Source organism: Perognathus longimembris, chromosome 6 (genome assembly GCF_023159225.1).
Source record: "Perognathus longimembris pacificus isolate PPM17 chromosome 6, ASM2315922v1, whole genome shotgun sequence".
In the NCBI taxonomy this organism is placed as follows: domain Eukaryota; kingdom Metazoa; phylum Chordata; class Mammalia; order Rodentia; family Heteromyidae; genus Perognathus; species Perognathus longimembris.
In genome coordinates, this window is record NC_063166.1 from 66827074 (window position 1) to 66846671 (window position 19598).

At 40.6% G+C, this 19598-nt stretch overlaps 1 protein-coding gene and 1 non-coding gene across 4 annotated transcripts in view; both read left to right on the top strand.

Moving 5' to 3' along the window:
* Positions 1–19598, top strand: part of Tpx2 (TPX2 microtubule nucleation factor) — a 52335-nt gene that overhangs the window by 24388 nt on the left and 8349 nt on the right. For all 3 annotated transcript variants that reach the window (XM_048348963.1, XM_048348964.1, XM_048348962.1), the window contains 9 exons: positions 1026–1154; positions 2033–2158; positions 3682–3803; positions 7032–7183; positions 8408–8579; positions 10627–10768; positions 12541–12757; positions 14670–14765; positions 16316–16492. In XM_048348963.1, the coding sequence (XP_048204920.1) occupies positions 1026–1154; positions 2033–2158; positions 3682–3803; positions 7032–7183; positions 8408–8579; positions 10627–10768; positions 12541–12757; positions 14670–14765; positions 16316–16492 (1333 nt within the window). The remainder of the gene's footprint in view (positions 1–1025; positions 1155–2032; positions 2159–3681; positions 3804–7031; positions 7184–8407; positions 8580–10626; positions 10769–12540; positions 12758–14669; positions 14766–16315; positions 16493–19598) is intronic.
* On the top strand, positions 8926–9053 carry LOC125354017. Its single transcript, XR_007211409.1, has one exon. It is a non-coding gene; the product is annotated as a small Cajal body-specific RNA 4 (non-coding RNA).

Below are 19598 nucleotides of genomic sequence, written 5' to 3' on the forward strand. Positions count from 1 at the left end.
ATCATAATAAAATAATATTTATTGAAATGAATTCCAGGAAATGGAAACAAGAAGGGTTTTGTTGTTGTTGATTTGTTTTGTCTTCTTTGTTCATTTTGTCCTTGAGATAAGGAGGGGGCATAGAAATAGAGGGACAAATAATGAACAAATGCAACAGTTATATTCACTAGACACTATGTTGAAAATAGACTATAAAACTTCTGGGTAGGAGCTGGGAATATGGCCTAGTGCTAAAGTGCTTGTCTCATACACATGAAGCTCTGGGTTCGATTCCTCAGCACCACATTTATTTAGAAAAAGCCAGAAGTGGGGCTGGGGATATAGCCTAGTGGCAAGAGTGCCTGCCTTGGATACACGAGGCCCTAGGTTCGATTCCCCAGCACCACATATACAGAAAACGGCCAGAAGCGGCGCTGTGGCTCAAGTGGCAGAGTGCTAGTCTTGAGCGGGAAGAAGCCAGGGACAGTGCTCAGGCCCTGAGTCCAAGGCCCAGGACTGGCCAAAAAAAAAAAGAAAAAGCCAGAAGTGGCATTGTGGCTCAAGTGGCAGAGTGCTAACCTTGAGAAAAAAGAAGCCAGGGACAGTGCTCAGGCCCTGAGTTCAAGCCCAGGACTGGCAACAAAAACCAAACCAAACAAAACTTCTGGGTGAGGATGGGAGGAACAAACTGGGAGACAGTGAAGGAAGGGTAACATTGTCCAAAAAGAAATGTACTCATTACCTGACTTATGAGATGGTAACCCTTTTGTACATCACCTTTATAATAACAATTCAAAAAATTTTAAAAAGCATGTTGTGGAATAAGCTGGTATAACTAATAAAAAAATTAACAAGGATACATCTGTATTAAAAAACTTGGAATGTTATGTATATACCAAAATATTAACACTGTTAAGGAGGTTAGATTTCTGAAATAAAGATATTAGTAGCCCTTTGTAGTTGGACCAATTTTCACATTTTTGAAGAACATATCTATAGTAGATGTATTCATTATGAGATAAATGTTGTGAATTACTCTCCCATAGAAGATCTACTAGACTCTCTGCTCAGAAGAATTTGGAACAGAAGGAAAAATGCCAGGTTCAAATGAAAGCAAAGAGATGTGCAACGCCTGTCATCACCAGTGAAATTCCACCTTCCAAGAAAATGAAAGTGTATGTAGCCACAGCTTCTTACTACTAAAGGCAGGCAGGCAGGCAGGCAGGCATCTTATGGCTTACAGACCAACTGTCCTGGACTTACATGTATATCTTTGAGTGAACATAGGAAAATTACAAACACATACCTCTGTAGTATGTTTGGGCAGAATTCATATTAGGAAAATGAGTTTTTTCCCAGAAACCCTTAAATTATGTCTTTTTTTTTTTGCCAGTCCTGGGCCTTGGACTCAGGGCCTGAGCACTGTCCCTGGCTTCCTTTTGCTCAAGGCTAGCACTCTGCCACTTGAGCCACAGTGCCACTTCTGGCCATTTTCTATATTATGTGGTGCTGGGGAATCAAACCCAGGGCTTCATGTATATGAGGCAAGCACTCTTGCCACTAGGCCACATTCCCAGCCCCTTAAATTATGTCTTAGTTGTCCAACCTGATACTTGGGCCTCCTGTTTGCAAGAGAGCTTATTGAGCTAGGTAAAATACTTATATCTTGTTGAACTAGGTAAAATATCTTGGATTTGTTGCTACTATACTCTAAATTGGGATTTTAGTAGTAAGAAAGGGATGGAATAGTTATTAGCATCTAGGTAACTATGTGCCCATAGTTTGGTGATGAACAAGTAGAATCCCTTTGCACTTCCTGTATCACTACTGCACAGCTCTCACTTGGACCCTTGTGGGCTTTCTCACAGTTTACTTAGTGGAAGCATTGTTCTATATGATCTGATGATGCTTTTGGGAGTATCTTGTAGTCTAAGCATGCTTGTTATCCTAAAAATGAGGATATTAGAGCCGTATGTAGTCAGTTTGGGGAGGAAGGTGCTATGGAATATACTTTTAGGAATTCAAAGTGTATTTTTTTTGTTTTGAACTCAAGGTCTCACAGTGAAAAGAAACCAAAGGAGGATGAAGAAGACAGTGCTCAAGGTACTTCCAAAAAGAATGGATCTTCCCCAGAGAAAGCCAAGGGCAAACAGTCTTTGACTTGTGTGCCACCTGTAAGGTAAATGACTAGAATACAAATCAGTGTATTTGTAATATAATGCACCTAGAGCTTGGGAAAATATCCTGGACAGGAAAGTAGATGAGACTTTTCTCTAAATAACCACCAAAAAAGCCAGAAGTGGAGCTGTGGGTCAAACAGGTAGAGTACTAGCTTTTAGCAAAAAACAAGCTCAGGGATGGTGCCCAGGCCCTGAGTTCAAGCTCCAGGACTGGCATACACACAAAAAGTACAACAGGAAAAGGTTAGTTAAAGCTCTTTTTTATTTTGGCCAGTCCTGGGCCTTGGACTCAGGGCCTGAGCACTGTCCCTGGCTTCTTCCCGCTCAAGGCTAGCACTCTGCCACTTGAGCCACAGCGCCGCTTCTGGCCGTTTTCTGTATATGTGGTGCTGGGGAATCGAACCTAGGGCCTCGTGTATCCGAGGCAGGCACTCTTGCCACTAGGCTATATCCCCAGCCCTAGTTAAAGCTCTTAAGACCAAAATTACACAGTTTTTTCAGCTCCATTGGGTCTTAAGAAAATATACTTTATTTTCACAGTTAATAAACAACCTTTGGGTTCTGCTATGTATGGTTGTTAATTCTATCAATATAGATATTTTGGCTTTGTAGACATTGATCTTTGTTACCAATCTTATTTGTGAAATTTTTCACAAAAAATGAATATGAAGTGTACTTATTTAAATTTTTTTTTTTTTTTTGGCCAGTTCAGGGGCTTGGACTCAGGGCCTGAGCACTGTCCCTGGCTTCTTTTTGCTCAAGGCTAGCACTCTGCCACTTGAGCCACAGCGCCACTTCTGGCCGTTTTCTATATATGTGGTGCTGAGGAATTGAACCCAGGGCCTCATGTATACAGGGCAAGCACTCTTGCCACTAGGCCATATCCCCAGCCCAAGTGTACTTATTTAAAAAAAACTTTAATGTTGGGCATCATTGGTTCTCACACCTGTAAGCTACTCAGGAGCCTGAGATAGGAGGATCACAGTTTGAAGCTAGCCTAGGCAGGGAAGTCTTATCTCCAATTAATCACAAAAATAGTCAGAAGTGGCACTGTGTATCAAAGTGGTAGGGTGCTAGCCTTGAGCAAAAGGAGCTTAGGGATAGTGCTCAGATCCAGAGTTCAAGCCCCAGGACTGACAAAAAAAAAGGCTGAAGTGGAGCTGTGGCTCAAATTATAAAGTGGTAGCCTTTAGCAAGGAAAGCTCAGGGACAGTGCCCAGGCCCTGAGTTCAAGCTCCTGGACTGGTAGAAGAAGAAGAAGAAGAAGAAAAAAAAATCAAAGCTCATATGTGTACTAGATAATATTTTTTGTTTTTTATTATTATTTTATCATAGATTAAAAACAGTCTTTAACAAGAAATGTACTCACTACCTTATTATGTAACTGTACCCCCTCTGTACATCACCTTGTCAATAACATTTTAGTAAAAGAAAAAACCAAAACAATCTTTAATACTTTGCCTATAATAACCTTCAAATTATTCTGAATCATTGAGCCCCTTTCTCCTCTTTTGCTCTTTAGGCACAAAGTTCTAAAAAGTACTGAGGAGCAAGAGTTAGAGAAAACATTGAAAATGCAGCAGGAAGTGATGGAGATGCGGAAAAAAAATGAAGAATTTAAGAAGCTTGCTCTTGAAGGAGCAGGTCAGTTTGGCTGTGGTTGAATCTAATTTGTGAGAAGTGCTTCTTATAACCTTAGTAGTGATTTGTGTGTGTGTGTGTGTGTGTGTGTGTGTGTGTGTGTGTGTTTGGCCAGTCCTAGGGCTTGTACTCAGGGCCTGAACACTGTCCCTGGCTCCCTTTTGCTCAAGGCTAGCACTCTGCCACTTGAGCCACAGCGCCACTTCTGGCCATTTTCTATATATGTGGTGCTGGGGAATTGAACCCAGGGCAAGCGCTCTTGCCACTAGGCCATATCCCCAGCCCTTGGTAGTGATTTTTTAGGAGTCCCTAAGGCCTAAAAAACGGTCTTGTCAGAGGGCCACATAAAAAGATGAGTTTAAAAATTTTAAAAGACTGGATGAAGGCTACATTTATACTCCAATGGTTATGTAGTAAAACAGTGGCCATCACCTCTTAAGAGCCATTTTTTCTCTTCATATTAGGAAAAGAGGAATTGGTATTGAGGCAGAAGATAAAGTAATAGGGCAAGTCAGGGTTATTTATTTATTTTGTGTTGTTGGTGGTTGTGTTGAACTCCGGGTCTGGGTCCTGTTCCTGCTCCTCTTTGTGCTCAAGGTTGGCCCTTTATCACTTAAGCCACTGTGCCATTGCCAGTTTTTGAGTGGTTAATTGGAGATAAGAGTCCCATGGGAACTTTTCTGCCCAGACTGGCTTCGCACTGAGATCCGCAGATCCCAGCCTCCTGAGTAGCTAGGAGCCACAGGTGGCTGGTGTGGTTTTTTTTTTGTTGTTGTTGTTGTTGTTGCTGTTGTTGTTTTTGTTTTATTTTATTTTTTTTTCTCAAATTTTTATTATCAAACTGATGTACATAGAGGTTACGGTATCATACGTTGGGCATTGGATACATTTCTTGTACTGTTTGTTGCCTTGTCCCTCATGCCCCCCTCCCTCCCCTCCTTTCCCTCCCCCCCAGTTGTTCAGTTCACTTACACCAAACAGTTTTGCAAGTATTGCTTTTGTAGTTATTTCTCTTTTTTTTACCTTGTGTCTCTCAAATTTGGTATTCCCTTTGAATTTCCTACTTCCAATACCAGTAAACACGGTTTCCAATATACTCAGATAAGATTACAGAGATAGTGTAGGTACAACCATAGGAAGGTGATACAAGAACATCATCAATAATAGAAACTACACATACACATAGGACGTTGAAAGTAGTTACAACTGTGATATATCACTTGTTTCCATAACATGGAGTTCATTTCACTTAGCATCATCTTATGTGTTCCTAAGGGTATAGCTATTGGGCCTTGTGATGCTCTGCTATGGCTTGCCTAAACCTGTACTAATTATTCCCAATAAGGGAGGCCATAGAGTCCATGTTTCTTTGGGTCTGGCTCACTTCACTTAGTATAACTTTTTCCAAGTCCTTCCATTTCCTTACAAATGGAACAATGTCATTCTTTCTGATAGAGGCATAAAATTCCATTGTGTATATGTACCACATTTTCCTGATCCATTCATCTATGGAGGGGCATCTGGGTTGGTTCCAGATTCTCGCTATGACAAATTGTGCTGCGATGAACATTGTTGTGCTGGTGGCATTACTGTGATTTTGTTTGTGGGCTTTTGGATAGATACCCAACAGTGGGGCTGCTGGGTCATAGGGGAGTTCTATATTGAGCCTTCTGAGGAATCTCCATACTGCTTGCCAGAGTGGCTGAACCAGTTTACATTCCCACCAACAATGAAGTAGGGTTCCCTTTTGGCCACATTCCCTCCAACAATTGTTATTATTAGTTTTCTTGATATATGACATTCTTGCTGGGGTGAGATGGAATCTCAATGTTGTTTTGATTTGCATTTCCTTTATGGCCAGTGATGTAGAGCATTTTTTCATATGTCTATTGGCCATTCTCATTTCCTCATCAGAGAAGTTTCTTTGTAAGTCTTTAGCCCACTTGATGAGGGGGCTATTGGTTCTTTGCGGTTTTGTTTTGGAAGAAGGTAATTTTTTTAGTTCTGCATATATTTTAGAGATGAGGCCTTTGTCTGTTGAATGTCCGGTAAAGATCTTCTCCCAGTCTGTGGGCTTTCTGTTTATCTTGAGAGCTATGTCCTTTGCCGTGCAGAAGCTCTGCAGTTTGATGCAGTCCCATTTGTCCAACCTTTCTTTGATTTGTAGCCTTTCAGGGTCTTTGTTAAGGAAGTTCTGTCCTGTGCCAAGGAGCCCAAGTGTTTCTCCTACTCCTTCCTTTAGTGTTTTCAGGGTGCCTGTTTTGTTTTATTTTTTAAATGCGATAAAGCAAGGCACTTAATAGACACATATATTGTTAAGGGAAATGACAGGCCTGAGGCCAGAGACTCAAGAGCCCAGTCCAGTTTTTCTGTTAACTGTTACTCCATTTTGACCTAAAGGCTGAGGAGAAGAGAGCTGAGGCAAATTGTAGCTACTGAGGAAATGATATAATGAGGGAGGGGAGTGGTCACAGTTCTTTGCTCTGACAGGCATAGAGTTCTTTTTTTTTTTTTTTTGCCAGTCCTGGGGCTTTGGACTCAGGGCCTAAGCACTGTCCCTGGCTTCTTTGCTCAAGGCTAGCACTCTGCCACTTGAGCCACAGTGCCACTTCCAGCCATTTTCTATATATGTGGTGCTGGGGAATTGAACCCAGGGCTTCATGTATGGGAGACAAGCACTTTTGCCACTAGGCCAGCCCCTAGAGTTCTTTTTATTATTTGTATAGCCAGAACCCTAAGGTTCTGCTTTGCTTACTCATTTAGAAAAGAACCTCTTGGAGAGGCTGAGTTTAGTTTTCTTTTTAAGTCGGTCCTTAGGGTTAAGTCAGTCCATCCATAGGGTTAAGGAATGTAGTTCAAGACTTGAATGGAATTGGCTAGCATGCATGAGACCCTGGGCAAGACACACAACCAGACACACACACACATAGCACATGTGCACACATAGAGTAAATCCATCCGGTGACTTGTCTTTTCAGAGCTCTGACTATAATGAGATTTCTTTCCTCCCTGTGTTACCTGGTTTATATCTGACCAAAAGGCTTCACACCAAATAGGACTCATCTATTAGTTAGTGTCCCCGACTATTGTTTCAAGTTTTGTGTTATAGATCTATAGTGAACAAAGGAGATACGTGGTAACAGGAATACTAAAATGTCTATAGTATAAATGAGCTAACAATTGTTCTCTGTTCTTAATGTTTTTGGATGTTTTACTCTGCTCCACACTCAGGGCAACCTGTGAAGAAATCAGTGAGCCAGGTCACCAAACCTGTTGACTTCTACTTCCGCACAGATGAGCGAATTAAACAGCATACTAAGAACCAGGAGGAGTACAAGGAAGTAAACTTTACCTCTGGACTGCGAAAGCATCATCCTTCTCCTGTAAGCTGATAAGTTCCATGAATATTCTTTTTGCTAATTTAGGATTCAGGTGTAGCATTTGTTAGTGTTATTGAAAGAAGTCTGTTGTTTGAGTTAAGGTAGATAAAAATTCTGTTTTGGGCTAGGAATATGACCTAGTGGCAAGAGTGCTTGCCTCTTATCCATGAAGCTCTGGGTTCGATTCCTAAGCACCACATATATTGAAAATGGCCAGAAGTGGCGCTGATACCTTGGCTGTTAAAGGATTCTTTTTTTTTTTTTTTTTTTTTGCCAGTCCTGGGCCTTGGACTCAGGGCCTGAGCACTGTCCCTGGCTTCTCTTTGCTCAAGGCTAGCACTCTGCCACTTGAGCCACAGCGCCACTTCTGGCCTTTTTTATATGTAGGTGGTGCTGGGGAATCGAACCCAGGGCTTCATGTATATGAGTCAAGCACTCTTGCCACTTGGCCATATTCCCAGCACCTGTTAAAGGATTCTTTTTTTTTTTTTTTGGCCAGTCCTGGGCCTTGGACTCCGGGCCTGAGCACTGTCCCTGGCTTCTTCCCGCTCAAGGCTAGCACTCTGCCACTTGAGCCACAGCGCCGCTTCTGGCCGTTTTCTGTATATGTGGTGCTGGGGAATCGAACCTAGGGCCTCGTGTATCCGAGGCAGGCACTCTTGCCACTAGGCTATATCCCCAGCCCCTGTTAAAGGATTCTTGACAAGAAAACCTAAAGCTATTTCCTCTAAAATTAGGAACAAGACAAGTAGTATACCTTTCTCCTCCCCTCCTATTATTCAATAATAGTGCTGGAGTTCCTAGCTAGAGCAATAGACAAGAGAAAAGAATTAGTGATTCTAATTAGGTGATATTTGCCTAAACTTATGTGGACCCATAGGCATGGTGTTGGGGTTTTTTGTTCATTTTGTTTTGTTTTTAGTGGATTTGGAGTGGGATACCTTTCTACCATTGCAGCTTTTTCTTTAAATTCTAAGAAAGTTTGCTACTGACTAGTTGGAAACATTGACATCCTTGGAAAAACTGGCTATGTACTATTGCAGAATGTACTCTCTATTTAAGTGTTAGGCTGATTCTACCCTTGCTTAAGGATTGACAAACTTTGGATATAGTGATCTTGACTTTATATAGGTTCTTTTTACTTTGATTGCTATGCTGAATATGAGGCTTGTAGTAGATTTATACCCTTTTATAACATCTAACATGGGGAATAACTTCTCTTTACAGGCTAGAGCGACTAAGGGATGTACGATTATTAAGCCTTTCAACCTGTCCCAAGGAAAGAAGAGAACATTTGATGAAACAACTTCTGCATATGTGCCCCTCGCACAGCAAGTTGAAGCCTTCCATAAAAGAACCCCTAACAGATATCATTTGAGGAGCAAGCAGGAAGGTTTTAGTAAGTTTCCTTCTAGAAGCATAGCAATGATTATTCTTTGAAAGGAAGATGCAAAGTTGAGGGGAATGAGTGCAAATGCTGCTGACTTTGCAGATTTGGTGGTGACTATGTGAGAGAATTCTAAAGAATAATATAATAAGTCTGGGGCTGGGAATGTGGCTTAGTGGTAGAGTGTTTGCCTAGCATGCATGAAGCCCTGGGTTTGATTCCTCAGTACCATTTAAAAAGACAGAAGTGGCGCTGTGGCTCAGATGGTAGAGTGCTAGCCTTGAGCAAAAAGAAGCCAGGGACAGTGCTCAGGCCCTGAGTTCAAGCCTCAGGGCTCTCAAAACCAAATAAAAATTGTTCTGGGGGACCAAGAAGGCTGTGTCTAATAAAATATGACTTCTGATACATTCCCCCTAGATAAAAGGGTTAGAGAGAACAGCCCTCATTGGAGAAAAGTCTCAGGGCTGACTGTCCTACCAAACATTCTACCAAAAAAACAAACTGTGCAGTGTCAGATGCTGGTGGCTCACGACTATAAATCTAGCTATTCAGGAGGCAGAGATCTGAGGATCTAAGCCATCCCAGGCAGAAAAGTCCCAGTGAGACTTTTATCTCCAATAAACTGCTATGACTCAAGGGGTAGAGCACTAGCCTTAAGCACAAAGAGGTTCAGGGATAGCACTCAGGCCCGGAGTTCAAGCCCCACAACCCACAGAAATAAAACTGTACAGTTACAGCTAAATTATTGTTACATGTGGTGGTGCCTTTGTTCAGCATGCCTGAGGCTCAGTCCTACAAAGAAAAGGAAAACACGCAAGTATCCTTAAAATACATACATATTTGAAACTTTCTCTCTCTCTCTCTTTTTTTTTTGTCTGTCATGCAGGCTGGCTTTGAACCACAGATCCTCAGATCTCAGGAAAGTACTTGAGTCTCTTATCTTCAACTACCAGAAAGCCAGAAATGGAGCTGTGGCTCAAGTGATAGTATACTAGTATTGAGCAAAATTTTAAAAAATAGCTCGAGACTATTGCCCAAGTGCTGAGTTCAAGTCCCAGAAACAGAACAACAACAACAACAGAAAAGTTTACTTATTTTAGAAATAAGACAAGTTGTAGCCTGGCGGCAGTGGCTTGTGCCTTAAGTACTTTCCTGCCTTGGCTGTTTTGAACTGTAATGGTCAGATCTCCGCCTTCTGAGTAGTTAGGATTGTAGGCGTGAGCCACCAGGGCATTAGGTGTTTTTTTTTCCCCTCCATGGGGCTTGAACCTGGGCCTGGGCTCTGTCCCTGAGCTCTTCAGCGCAAGGCTAGTACTTTGCCACTTTGAGTCATAGCACCACTTCCAGTTTTCTGGTGGTTATTGGAGGTAAGAGTCTCTTGGACTTTCCTGCATGGGCTGGCTTTGAATAACAATCCTCAGATCTCAGCCCTTCTGAGTAGCTAGGATTACAGGTGTAAGCTACCAGCAGCTAGATTTGGTTTTTATCTTTCACTGTTATATAGTCAGATCTACTAAGAGACTCATTAGAAATATTTAGGAAAATTGTGAGGATTGTCTCTCTTTAGATAAATGAATGATGAATGGTAATGATGGCATTAGTGCATTCGTGTTGTTGTTGTTGTTGGGTATTTTTGTGCCAGTCCTGGAGCTTGAACTCAGGGCCTGGGCACTGTCCCTGAGCTTCTTTCACTCAAGGTTAGCGCTCTACCACTTGAGCCACAGCACCACTTCTGGCTTTTTCTGTTTATGTGGTACTGAGGAGTGGAACCCAGGGCTTCATGCATGTTAGGCCAGCACTCTACTACTAAGCCACATTTCTAGCCCCAACTAGATTTTAAATTTAGAAGGTGGCAAGAGAGTTTACCTAGAGGCTGCCTACCTTCACCAAAGGTGACAGGAAGAAGGGAGTGAGCATTTATCTGACATAAGCTGAGCTGAATATAGAGGGCCAAGTACTCTTGACTTACCCATTTCTCATCTGCCTATTTGAGTCAGCACTTAGAAGATAAATTGGATCTTGCAGAACTAGGTGAATGTCTGTGATCTCTGTTTTACAGGCCTCTTACCCTCCAAGTCTTCTGTGACCAAAATCTCCAGAGATCCTCAGACTCCAGTACTGCAGACGAAATTACGAGCAAGGCCTGTGACATGCAAGAGTGCTGCCGAGCAGGAGGCAGAGGAGCTTGAGAAATTGCAACAGTAAGTCCTACTGGCAGTGTCTGAGGAAGAGTTCTAATACTTGCCTGATTTCTCTGTTTTTTGTTTTTTTGTTTTTTTTTTGAGTTTGGGTTCGGTAATGTATAACCCTGCTACTGTGAAAAGACTGAAAGTATGCAGATGTCCTGGATTGTAAACTGGTAAAAAACCTAGTGAAGAGATGAGAGAATGAGATAACTACAAATCTGATTCTTCCTTTCTTTTGTGCTAGGGATCAAACTCAGGGCCTTATGTATGCTAAGCAGATATATACCACTGATCTACATTACCAGCCCTTAGAATTCTAATCAAGGAATGTCTTTTGGGGTTATTGATAGGTCTCACTGTGTAGCCCAGGCTGACTTTGAACTCACAGTCTTCTAGCTTCAGCTTCCTAAGCACTGGGATTATAGGTATACACCATCACACCCAGCCTTTGTGCTTCTATTTGAGGAGAACTTTCTCCATGAATAGAAACCTTAATCTTTTAAAGTAGTTAAGGAATGATAGATAGTAAAATATAAAACATAGCTCTATTTTTTGCTCTTAAATAATACATTGAAATCTGGAAATTAGTTGTCAGAATAGAATGCTTTCATAATTGAAAACATAATTATGAGCTAAGAACTGTTTACAATTTTGAAGAACAGCCATCCTAAGCCCTTTTTTTATTTCAGTGAGTGAGTAGAAGTAGAATGAAGAGTTCAGAGTAAGTATTAGTGAGGAACTTAAAGCCATCTCTTTCTTTAGTTGAATATAATGGAACAAACTCATCTAAAAGGTGATTTAAAAAATACCCATTTTTTTTTTTTTTTGCCAGTCCTGGGGCTTGAATTCAATTTTTCACACTATCCCTGAGCTTCTTTTGCTCAAGGATAGCACTTTACCACTTGATTCACAGCTCCACTTCTGGCTTTTTCTGCTTATATGGTACTGAAGAATTGAACCCAGGGAGGGCTTCATGCATGCTAGGCAAGCACTCTACCACTAAGGCACATTCTCCGCCTCTAGATCATTTTTTAAAAGCTCAAGATTAAACCTTGCTTCAAAGCTAGGCTAGGCAGAAAAATCTATGAGACTCTGTCTCCAAAATAACCAGTAAAAAGCTGGATTGGAGGCATAGCTTAAGTAGTAGAGTGCCAGCCCTGAGCAAGAAAGACAAATCAATCAAGAAGTCCTGAGTTCAAATCCCTATATAGGTGAAAAATAAAAGCTTGAAATTAGAAATATTACATACTTAGAAATCTTTACAAACTTAGAGTGAATTACTACTAAGTTGGCAAACCATAATGTTGGCCCAAATACACATGAAAATTTGTGTATAAATATTTGCTACAGCATTGTTATTAGTATCAAAACTGGAAACAAGGCCAGACACTGTGTCTCACATCTGCAATCCCAGCTATATGGAAAATATAAATAGAATTGTGGGCCATGCTGACCTGGGTATTAATATAAAACCCTACTTCAAAAATAAAGCAAAAATGAGCTGCAGTGTATGGTTCAGGTGGTAGAGTATCTGCCTAACAAGTGTGAGGCCCTGAGTTCAAACCTCAGTACTACCTTAAACAAAAAATAAGATTTAGTGTATGGATATGAAAAAATAAGTAAAAAGAAAAATAGAGATTTTGGGACCACCTAGAATATAGAGAGTAGAAACTGTATTTTCTGTGGATGGTCATTTTAGTGATTAGTTTTTGTTTTTGCTATACCTTGTTTAGTTTTCATTTCTTCTTTTTCATCTTGTGGTTGTCATTTAAACACTCATTTTACAGATACAAGTTCAAAGCACGGGAACTTGATCCCAGAATTCTTGAAGGTGGGCCCCTCTTGCCCAAGAAACCCCCTGTGAAACCACCCACCCAGCCTATCGGCTTTGATTTGGAAATTGAGAAAAGAATTCAGGAGCGAGATTCAAAGAAGAAATCAGAGGATGAACACTTTGAGTTTCATTCCAAACCTTGCCCTACTAAGATTTTGGAAGATGTCATGGTAAGAATAGTTGAAGCCCCTGAAACATTCAAATGATACTGTATACAGGGCATTATTATATTAGTAGCTGGAGGTGAGAATACATAACATAACCTTGCGTAGCATTTACATTGTGTTAGGCATTATGAGTAATCTAGAGATGACTTAAAGTATAAGGAATTTAGAGAGAATGATTCAGAAGATTTGGAAGGTACTTTATGAAAGAGGCAGCCTTTGAACTGACGTTGACAATGTATAGTAGAGTTATCATCATTGTGCTGTTGTCATGTTCCAGGAACTGCTCTGTACTCATTCAGATACCATGGCTCTTTAGTATCTGTGGGGGATTGGTTACAGGACCACCCCTCAGATACCAAAATCTGAAGATGCTCAAGCCCGTTAATTAAAATACTGTAGTACTTTCATGTAAACTATACATGTCCTACCATATAGTTCATTACTTTAGTTTTCTGAGATGAGGTCTCTGTGTTGTTTGGTTTGGTCTTAAGCCTGAAGGCTCGAGAGATCCTCTTGTCTCATCTTCCTGAGTACTTGGGAATATAGGCATATGCTACCATGCCTAGCTTACTGTCTTATCTTTGGCTTGCTTTAGAGTCAAACATTTTTTTGGTGAAACTAAAACAACATATTACTTTTGAGCCCTACTTTTGTTCATGCTATTTTTTTTTTTAAAGTAAGTGAAAAGCATCCTGAAGTTAATATTTTTTTTCCAGGGTTAACAATTAGCTGGGCAGGGCTGGGAATATGGCCTAGTGGTAGAGCGCTCACCTCGTATACATAAAGCCCTGGGTTCGATTCCCCAGCACCACATATATAGAAAACGGCCAGAAGTGGCGCTGTGGCTCAAGTGGCAGAGTGCTAGCCTTGAGCAAAAAGAAGCCAGGGACAGTGCTCAGGCCCTGAGTCCAAGACCCAGGACTGGCAAAAAAAAAAAAAAATTAGCTGGGCACTGGTGGCTCATGCTTATGATACTAGCTTCTCAGGTGGCTGAGTTCTGAGGATTGCTGTTCAAGAACAGCTTGAGCAGTAAAGTCCCTGTGAGATTTTTATCTTCAATTAATCATTCAAAAACCAGAAGTGGAGCTGTGGCTCAAAGTGGTAGAGTGCTAATTTTGAACAAAAGAGCTCAAGGATAGCGCCAGGCCCTGAGTTCAAGCCCTATGACCAACCACAACAAAAAAAGAGTACATTTATTTTTGATAATGTTATCCTTTCCCTCGCTCTCTCCCAGAAGTATAAGCAATTTTGTAGACACAGTCTGCCCTTTGTGGGATCTGTATCTCTGGATTCATCCTCTGTAATCAGAAAATACTTGGGAAAAAGTACATTCATACTGAACACACACAGACTTTCTTCTTGGTCAGTATTCCCTAAAAACAACTGTTTGCATAGCATTTACATTGTGTTAGGCATTATGAGTAATCTAGAGATGACTTAAAGTGTAAGAAAAGATGTGTATAAGTTATGTGCAAATATACTGGGTTTTGTTGTTGTTGTTTGTTGTTGTTGGTCGTGGGGCTTGAACTCTGGGCCTGAGCGTTGTATCTGAACTCTTCAGCTCAAGCCTAGTGCTCTACTACTTTGAGCTACAGCATCACTTCTGGTGATTAAATAGACATGAGAGTCTCATGGACTTTCCTGCCCAGGCTGTCTTTGAGATCCTCAGATCTCAGCTTCCTGAGTAGGATTACAGGTATGAGCCACTGGCATCCGGCTAAATACACTGTTTTGTAAAGGACTGGAGCATCTGTGAATCCTGCGATCCATGAGAAGGTCATTTCCGTAGGCCTGGGAGTGGAGGGGATCTATTGACATGATACATGAAATTTTCCTTAAGGAAAAGGATTTTAATCTTACACAGCCTAGTGGAGGTTGTTCTATGATGTCTGAATGAGTTGTGTATTCCTTCTAGGGTGTTCCTGAAAAGAAGGTTCTTCCAATTACCGTTCCTAAGTCACCTGCCTTTGCATTGAAGAACAGAGTCCGAATGCCTACAAGAGAAGATGAGGTGATTCTTTGGGAGTACAGTTGTTCTTTTTCCTTGTGCATAGTCATGCTAAGCCTTAACATTTAATCAAAGGCAACCACAGTTGTCTGGAGTTTTTTTTTTTTTTTTTTTTGCCAGTCCTGGGCCTTGGACTCAGGGCCTGGGCACTGTCCCTGGCTTCTTTTTGCTCAAGGCTAGCACTCTGCCACTTGAGCCACAGTGCCACTTCTAGCCATTTTCTTTATATGTGGTGCTGGGAAATCGAACCCAGGGCTTCATGTATACGAGGCAAGCACTCTTGCCACTAGGCCATATTCCCAGACCCTGGAGTTTTTTTTTAGAATGATATTAGCCTGGCACTGGTGGCTCATGCCTATAATCCTGGCTCCTCAGGAGGCTGAGATCTGAACATAATAGTCCATGAGACTCTTCCATTTAAGCACCAAAAAATCCAGAAGTGGACCTAGGACCTATGGCTCAAGTGGTAAAGTGCTACCTTTAAGCACAAAAACTCAGGGACAGTGCATAGTTTCTGAGTTCAGGCCCCAGGACTGGCACACAAGAAAAAGAATGACATAAATGCAGCAGCTGATTGGTAGAATGCCTGCCTAGCAAGAACGAAGATCAGAGTCCAAACTCCAGTGCCACAAAAAAAAAAAAAAAGATACAAACATTTATTACTGGAGGCATAGCACAAGTGGTAAAGGCCCTGAGTTCTGTGTTCTGGTGTAGAAAAAGAAAATAAATAAAAAAAAAATTTAATTCTCTGAGAGCATCTCCTTGATAGCCCACAGGTCACTTAGATAACTGTGGTGATATTTCATCAAACTGAAATACTTAATCTGTCATTGACCATGTTAGCTTCTTATTGTTTGAGTTTTTATTTTAATTTACTTTTTTGTGTGTGTTTTTTGGTACTGGGGATCAAACCCAGGATGTTGCCCTTGCGAGGCAAGCACTCTGCCACTGAGGTACATCCCAGCCCCATATTAGTTTCTTATTACGTCTCCCATTTTATTTATAAATATCCAGAATTGTGGTAATTTTATAGCAGATCTCAATCACAAGCCTTTTTATAGGTTTATTTGAAACTAAAATACACACTAATCTTATGTTACTTACTCGAACACAAACAACTTACTTGGTCCTATTTTGGGTTTGGCAACTATTAATTCCAGTCACATGTTTTAGTGGAGTCTGGAGGCTGGATCAGAAAAGAGGCCAAAGTGTATATATGTTTGGTTAGGATGTGTGCTTTCTTCTCATCTTCATTTTACTCATATGTCTAATCTTATTAGTTTTCCAACATTCCTATGAAAAGCTTAAGATCTTCTGAAAGTAATTGTGTTAGTTCTTTACCAAATGCTTCCACATTGCTTTCATCCTTGTGATGTGGTGGTGGCTGGCTTTTGCAGTCTCTCTTTGATAGAAAAGGAAGCTAAGACATGTAAGGTTAAATGACTTGCTTTAGTTACTGACGTATCTCATATAGTGTCTCTTTTGCCTTCACATTCAGAGTGAGGAGGTGGGAGAAATGAGAGTCTTGTTTATAAACTCAGTTTCTCTCTTAGGAAGAGGATGAACCAGCAGTGATAAGAGCTCAACCCATGCCACATTATGGTGTGCCTTTTAAGCCTCAACTCCCAGAGCCAAGGTCTGTGGAAGTACGCCCCTTTTCCTTTGACTCTCGGGACAAAGAACGCCAGCTACAGAAGGAGAAGAAAATAAAAGAGCTGCAAAAAGAGGAGGTAAGTTTTCATTTTTTTGTGTGAAAATGCAAATTCTAGTTTATTAGACATCTAAGTCATTAGAGAAGCTAGGACCATAATCACATTTTCTTTTTTTTATTTGTTTATTAATTGAACATAAATTTTTTTACAAGGTGTTGTGCAAAAAGGGTACAGTTACATAGTAGAGCAGTGTGGCAGTGTGTACATTTCTTGTGATATCTTACGTCCTGTTTTTCTATCCCTTGTCTAGGTCAGGTAAACATATATGCAATATACGATGTATCAAGAACATATACAGTATTCACAGACTTGGTCTCTACTGTCTCTCCGTCTCCCTTTGTTAACAGTCATATATCAGGGAGATCATGCCCCTTTATTTTCTGTGTTCTAGGCTTGTCTCGCTCAACATTATTTGTTCGAGTTCTGACCATTTCCCTGCGAACAACAATATTTCACCATTCCTAATCGCTATGTAGTATTCCATTGTGTATAAGTACCATATTTTTTGGATCCATTCATCTGTGGAGGGGCATCTGGGTTGTCTCCATATTTTGGCTATTGTGAATTGTGCCGCGATAAACATGGAAGTACAAATGTCTTTTTGATATCTTGGGTTTTGCTGTTTAGGGTAGATGCCTAGGAGTGGTATGGCTGGGTCATAGGGTAGGTCTATATTGAGCTTTTTGAGAAACCTCCATACTGTTCTCCAAAGTGGTTGTACTAATTTGCACTCCCACCAACAATGGAGAAGGGTTCCTCTTTCCCCACAGCCCCTCCAGCATTTGTTGTTTCCTGAGTTCAGAGAATATAGGCCATTCTAACTGAGGTGAGGTGGTATCTCAGGGTTGTTTTTATTTGCATTTCCTTTACTAGCAGGGATGTTGAGCATTTCCTCATGTGTTTCTTTGCCATTTTTATATCTTCTCTTGTGAAGTCTCTCTTTAGCTCTTTTGCCCATTTCCTAATAGGTTTATTGGGCTTGGAGGGGCTTAGTTTTTTGACTTCTCTGTAGATGACAGATATCAGGCCTTTGTCTGTTGCTGTGCTGGTAAATATCCTTTCCCATATCGTTGGCTGTCTTTCTATTTTGGTGGCTATGACCTTAGCTGTGCAGAAACTTTTTAATTTGTAGTAGTCCCATTTGTCGAGTCTTTCCCCTATTTGTTGTGCCCCTGGGACTCTATTCAGGAAGTTCCTTCCTGTGCCTATAAGTTCTAGCATCTTTCCTACTCTGTCCTTCAGTAGTTTCAAGGATTCAGGTCTGATGTTGTCCTTGATCCATTTTGAGTTGATCTTGGTGCATAGTGATAGGTTTGGGTCTACTTTTGAGTTTTTTGCATATGGCTGCCCAGTTCTCCCAGCACCAGTAGTTGAAGAGGCTATGTTTATTCCATTGTATGTCTTTAGCTCCTTTGTCGAATATCAGTTGGCTGTAAGAGTGCGGTTTTATTTCTGGGTCTTCAGTTCTAATCCATTGGTCTTCCGATCTGCTTTTATACCAATACCATGCTGTTTTTGTTATGATGGCCTTGTAGTAGAGCTTGAAGTCTGGTATTGTGATACCTCCTGCACTATTTTTTTTGCCTAGAATTGCTTTGGCTATTCTAGGTTTTTTGCTGTTCCATATGAATTTATGGATTGGTTTCTCTATTTCAGTGAAGAATGTGGCTGGGATTTTGATAGGTATTGCATTGAATTTGTATAACAATTTGGGCAATATGGCCATTTTCACTATATTGATTCTGCCTACCCATGAGCATGGGAGGTCTTTCCATCTCCTTGTGTCTTCTTTGATTTCCCTTATTAGATTTTTGTAGTTTTCATTGAATAGGTCCGTCACGTCCTTGGTTAAGTTGATCCCTAGGTACTTTATTCTTTTTTTTGGCTACTGTAAATGGAATTGTTTCCATAATTTCCTTTTCTGTTTGTATATTGCTGGTATACAGAAAAGCTGCTGACTTTTGTGGATTGATTTTGTATCCTGCTACTTTGCCAAATTGGTTTATTAGGTGTAGGAGTTTGGGTACTGAGTTTTTTGGGTCCTTCAGATATAAGATCATGTCGTTTGCGAATAGGGATAACTTGATTTCTTCCTTGCCGATGTGGATCCCTTTGATGTCCTCCTCTTGCCTTATTGCTATGGCTAGGGATTCCAGCACTATGTTGAACAGAAGTGGGGAGAGTGGGCATCCTTGTCTTGTTCCTGAGTTTAGGGGGAATGATTTAAGTTTCTCTCCATTTAATATGATATTAGCAGTTGGTCTGTTGTATATGGCTTTTATTGTTTTGAGGAATGTTCCATCTATTCCTGTTCTCTCCAAAGCTTTTAATAGGTATGGATGTTGTATTTTGTCAAAGGCTTTTTGGGCATCAACTGAGATAACAATGTAATTCTTAATTTTAGATCTGTTTATGTGGTGAATTACATTGATTGATTTACGGATGTTGAACCATCATTGTGACTGAGGGATGAAGCCTACTTGGTCATGATGTATGATTTTCTTGATCAGTTTCTGGATCCTGTTAGCTAATATTTTATTGAGGAGCTTTGCGTCTGTGTTCATTAGTGATATTGGTCTGTAGTTCTCTTTTTTTGTTGGGTCTTTGCCTGGTTTGGGAATGAGTATGATATTAGCTTTGTAAAATGAGTTTGGGATTTCTCCCTCTGTTTCTATTTCGTGGAAGAGTTTGAGGAGTATTGGTATTAGCTCCTCACTAAAGGTTTTGTAGAATTTGTTGGTGAATCCATCTGGGCCTGGGCTTTTCTTAGTAGGGAGGTTCTTGATTACCCCCTGTATCTCACCGTAAGTTATTGGTTTATTTAGTTGATTTATTTCTTCTTGGTTCAGTTTGGGCAGTTTGTACTTCTGTAAGAATTGATCCATTTCTGTAAAATTATTGCTTTTTGCTGAGTAGAGGTTTTGGAAATAGCTCCTTATGATTGTTTGAATATCGTGTGTACTTGTAATTTTTCCGGTGGAGTCCCTGATTTTACGTATATGAGTCTCTTCTCTTCTTTTTTTTGTAAGTCTTGCAAGGGGTCTGTCAATTTTGTTTATTTTCTCAAAGAACCAGCTTTTAGTCTTATTTATTTGTTGAATGGTCTTTCTATTTTCAATCAGAT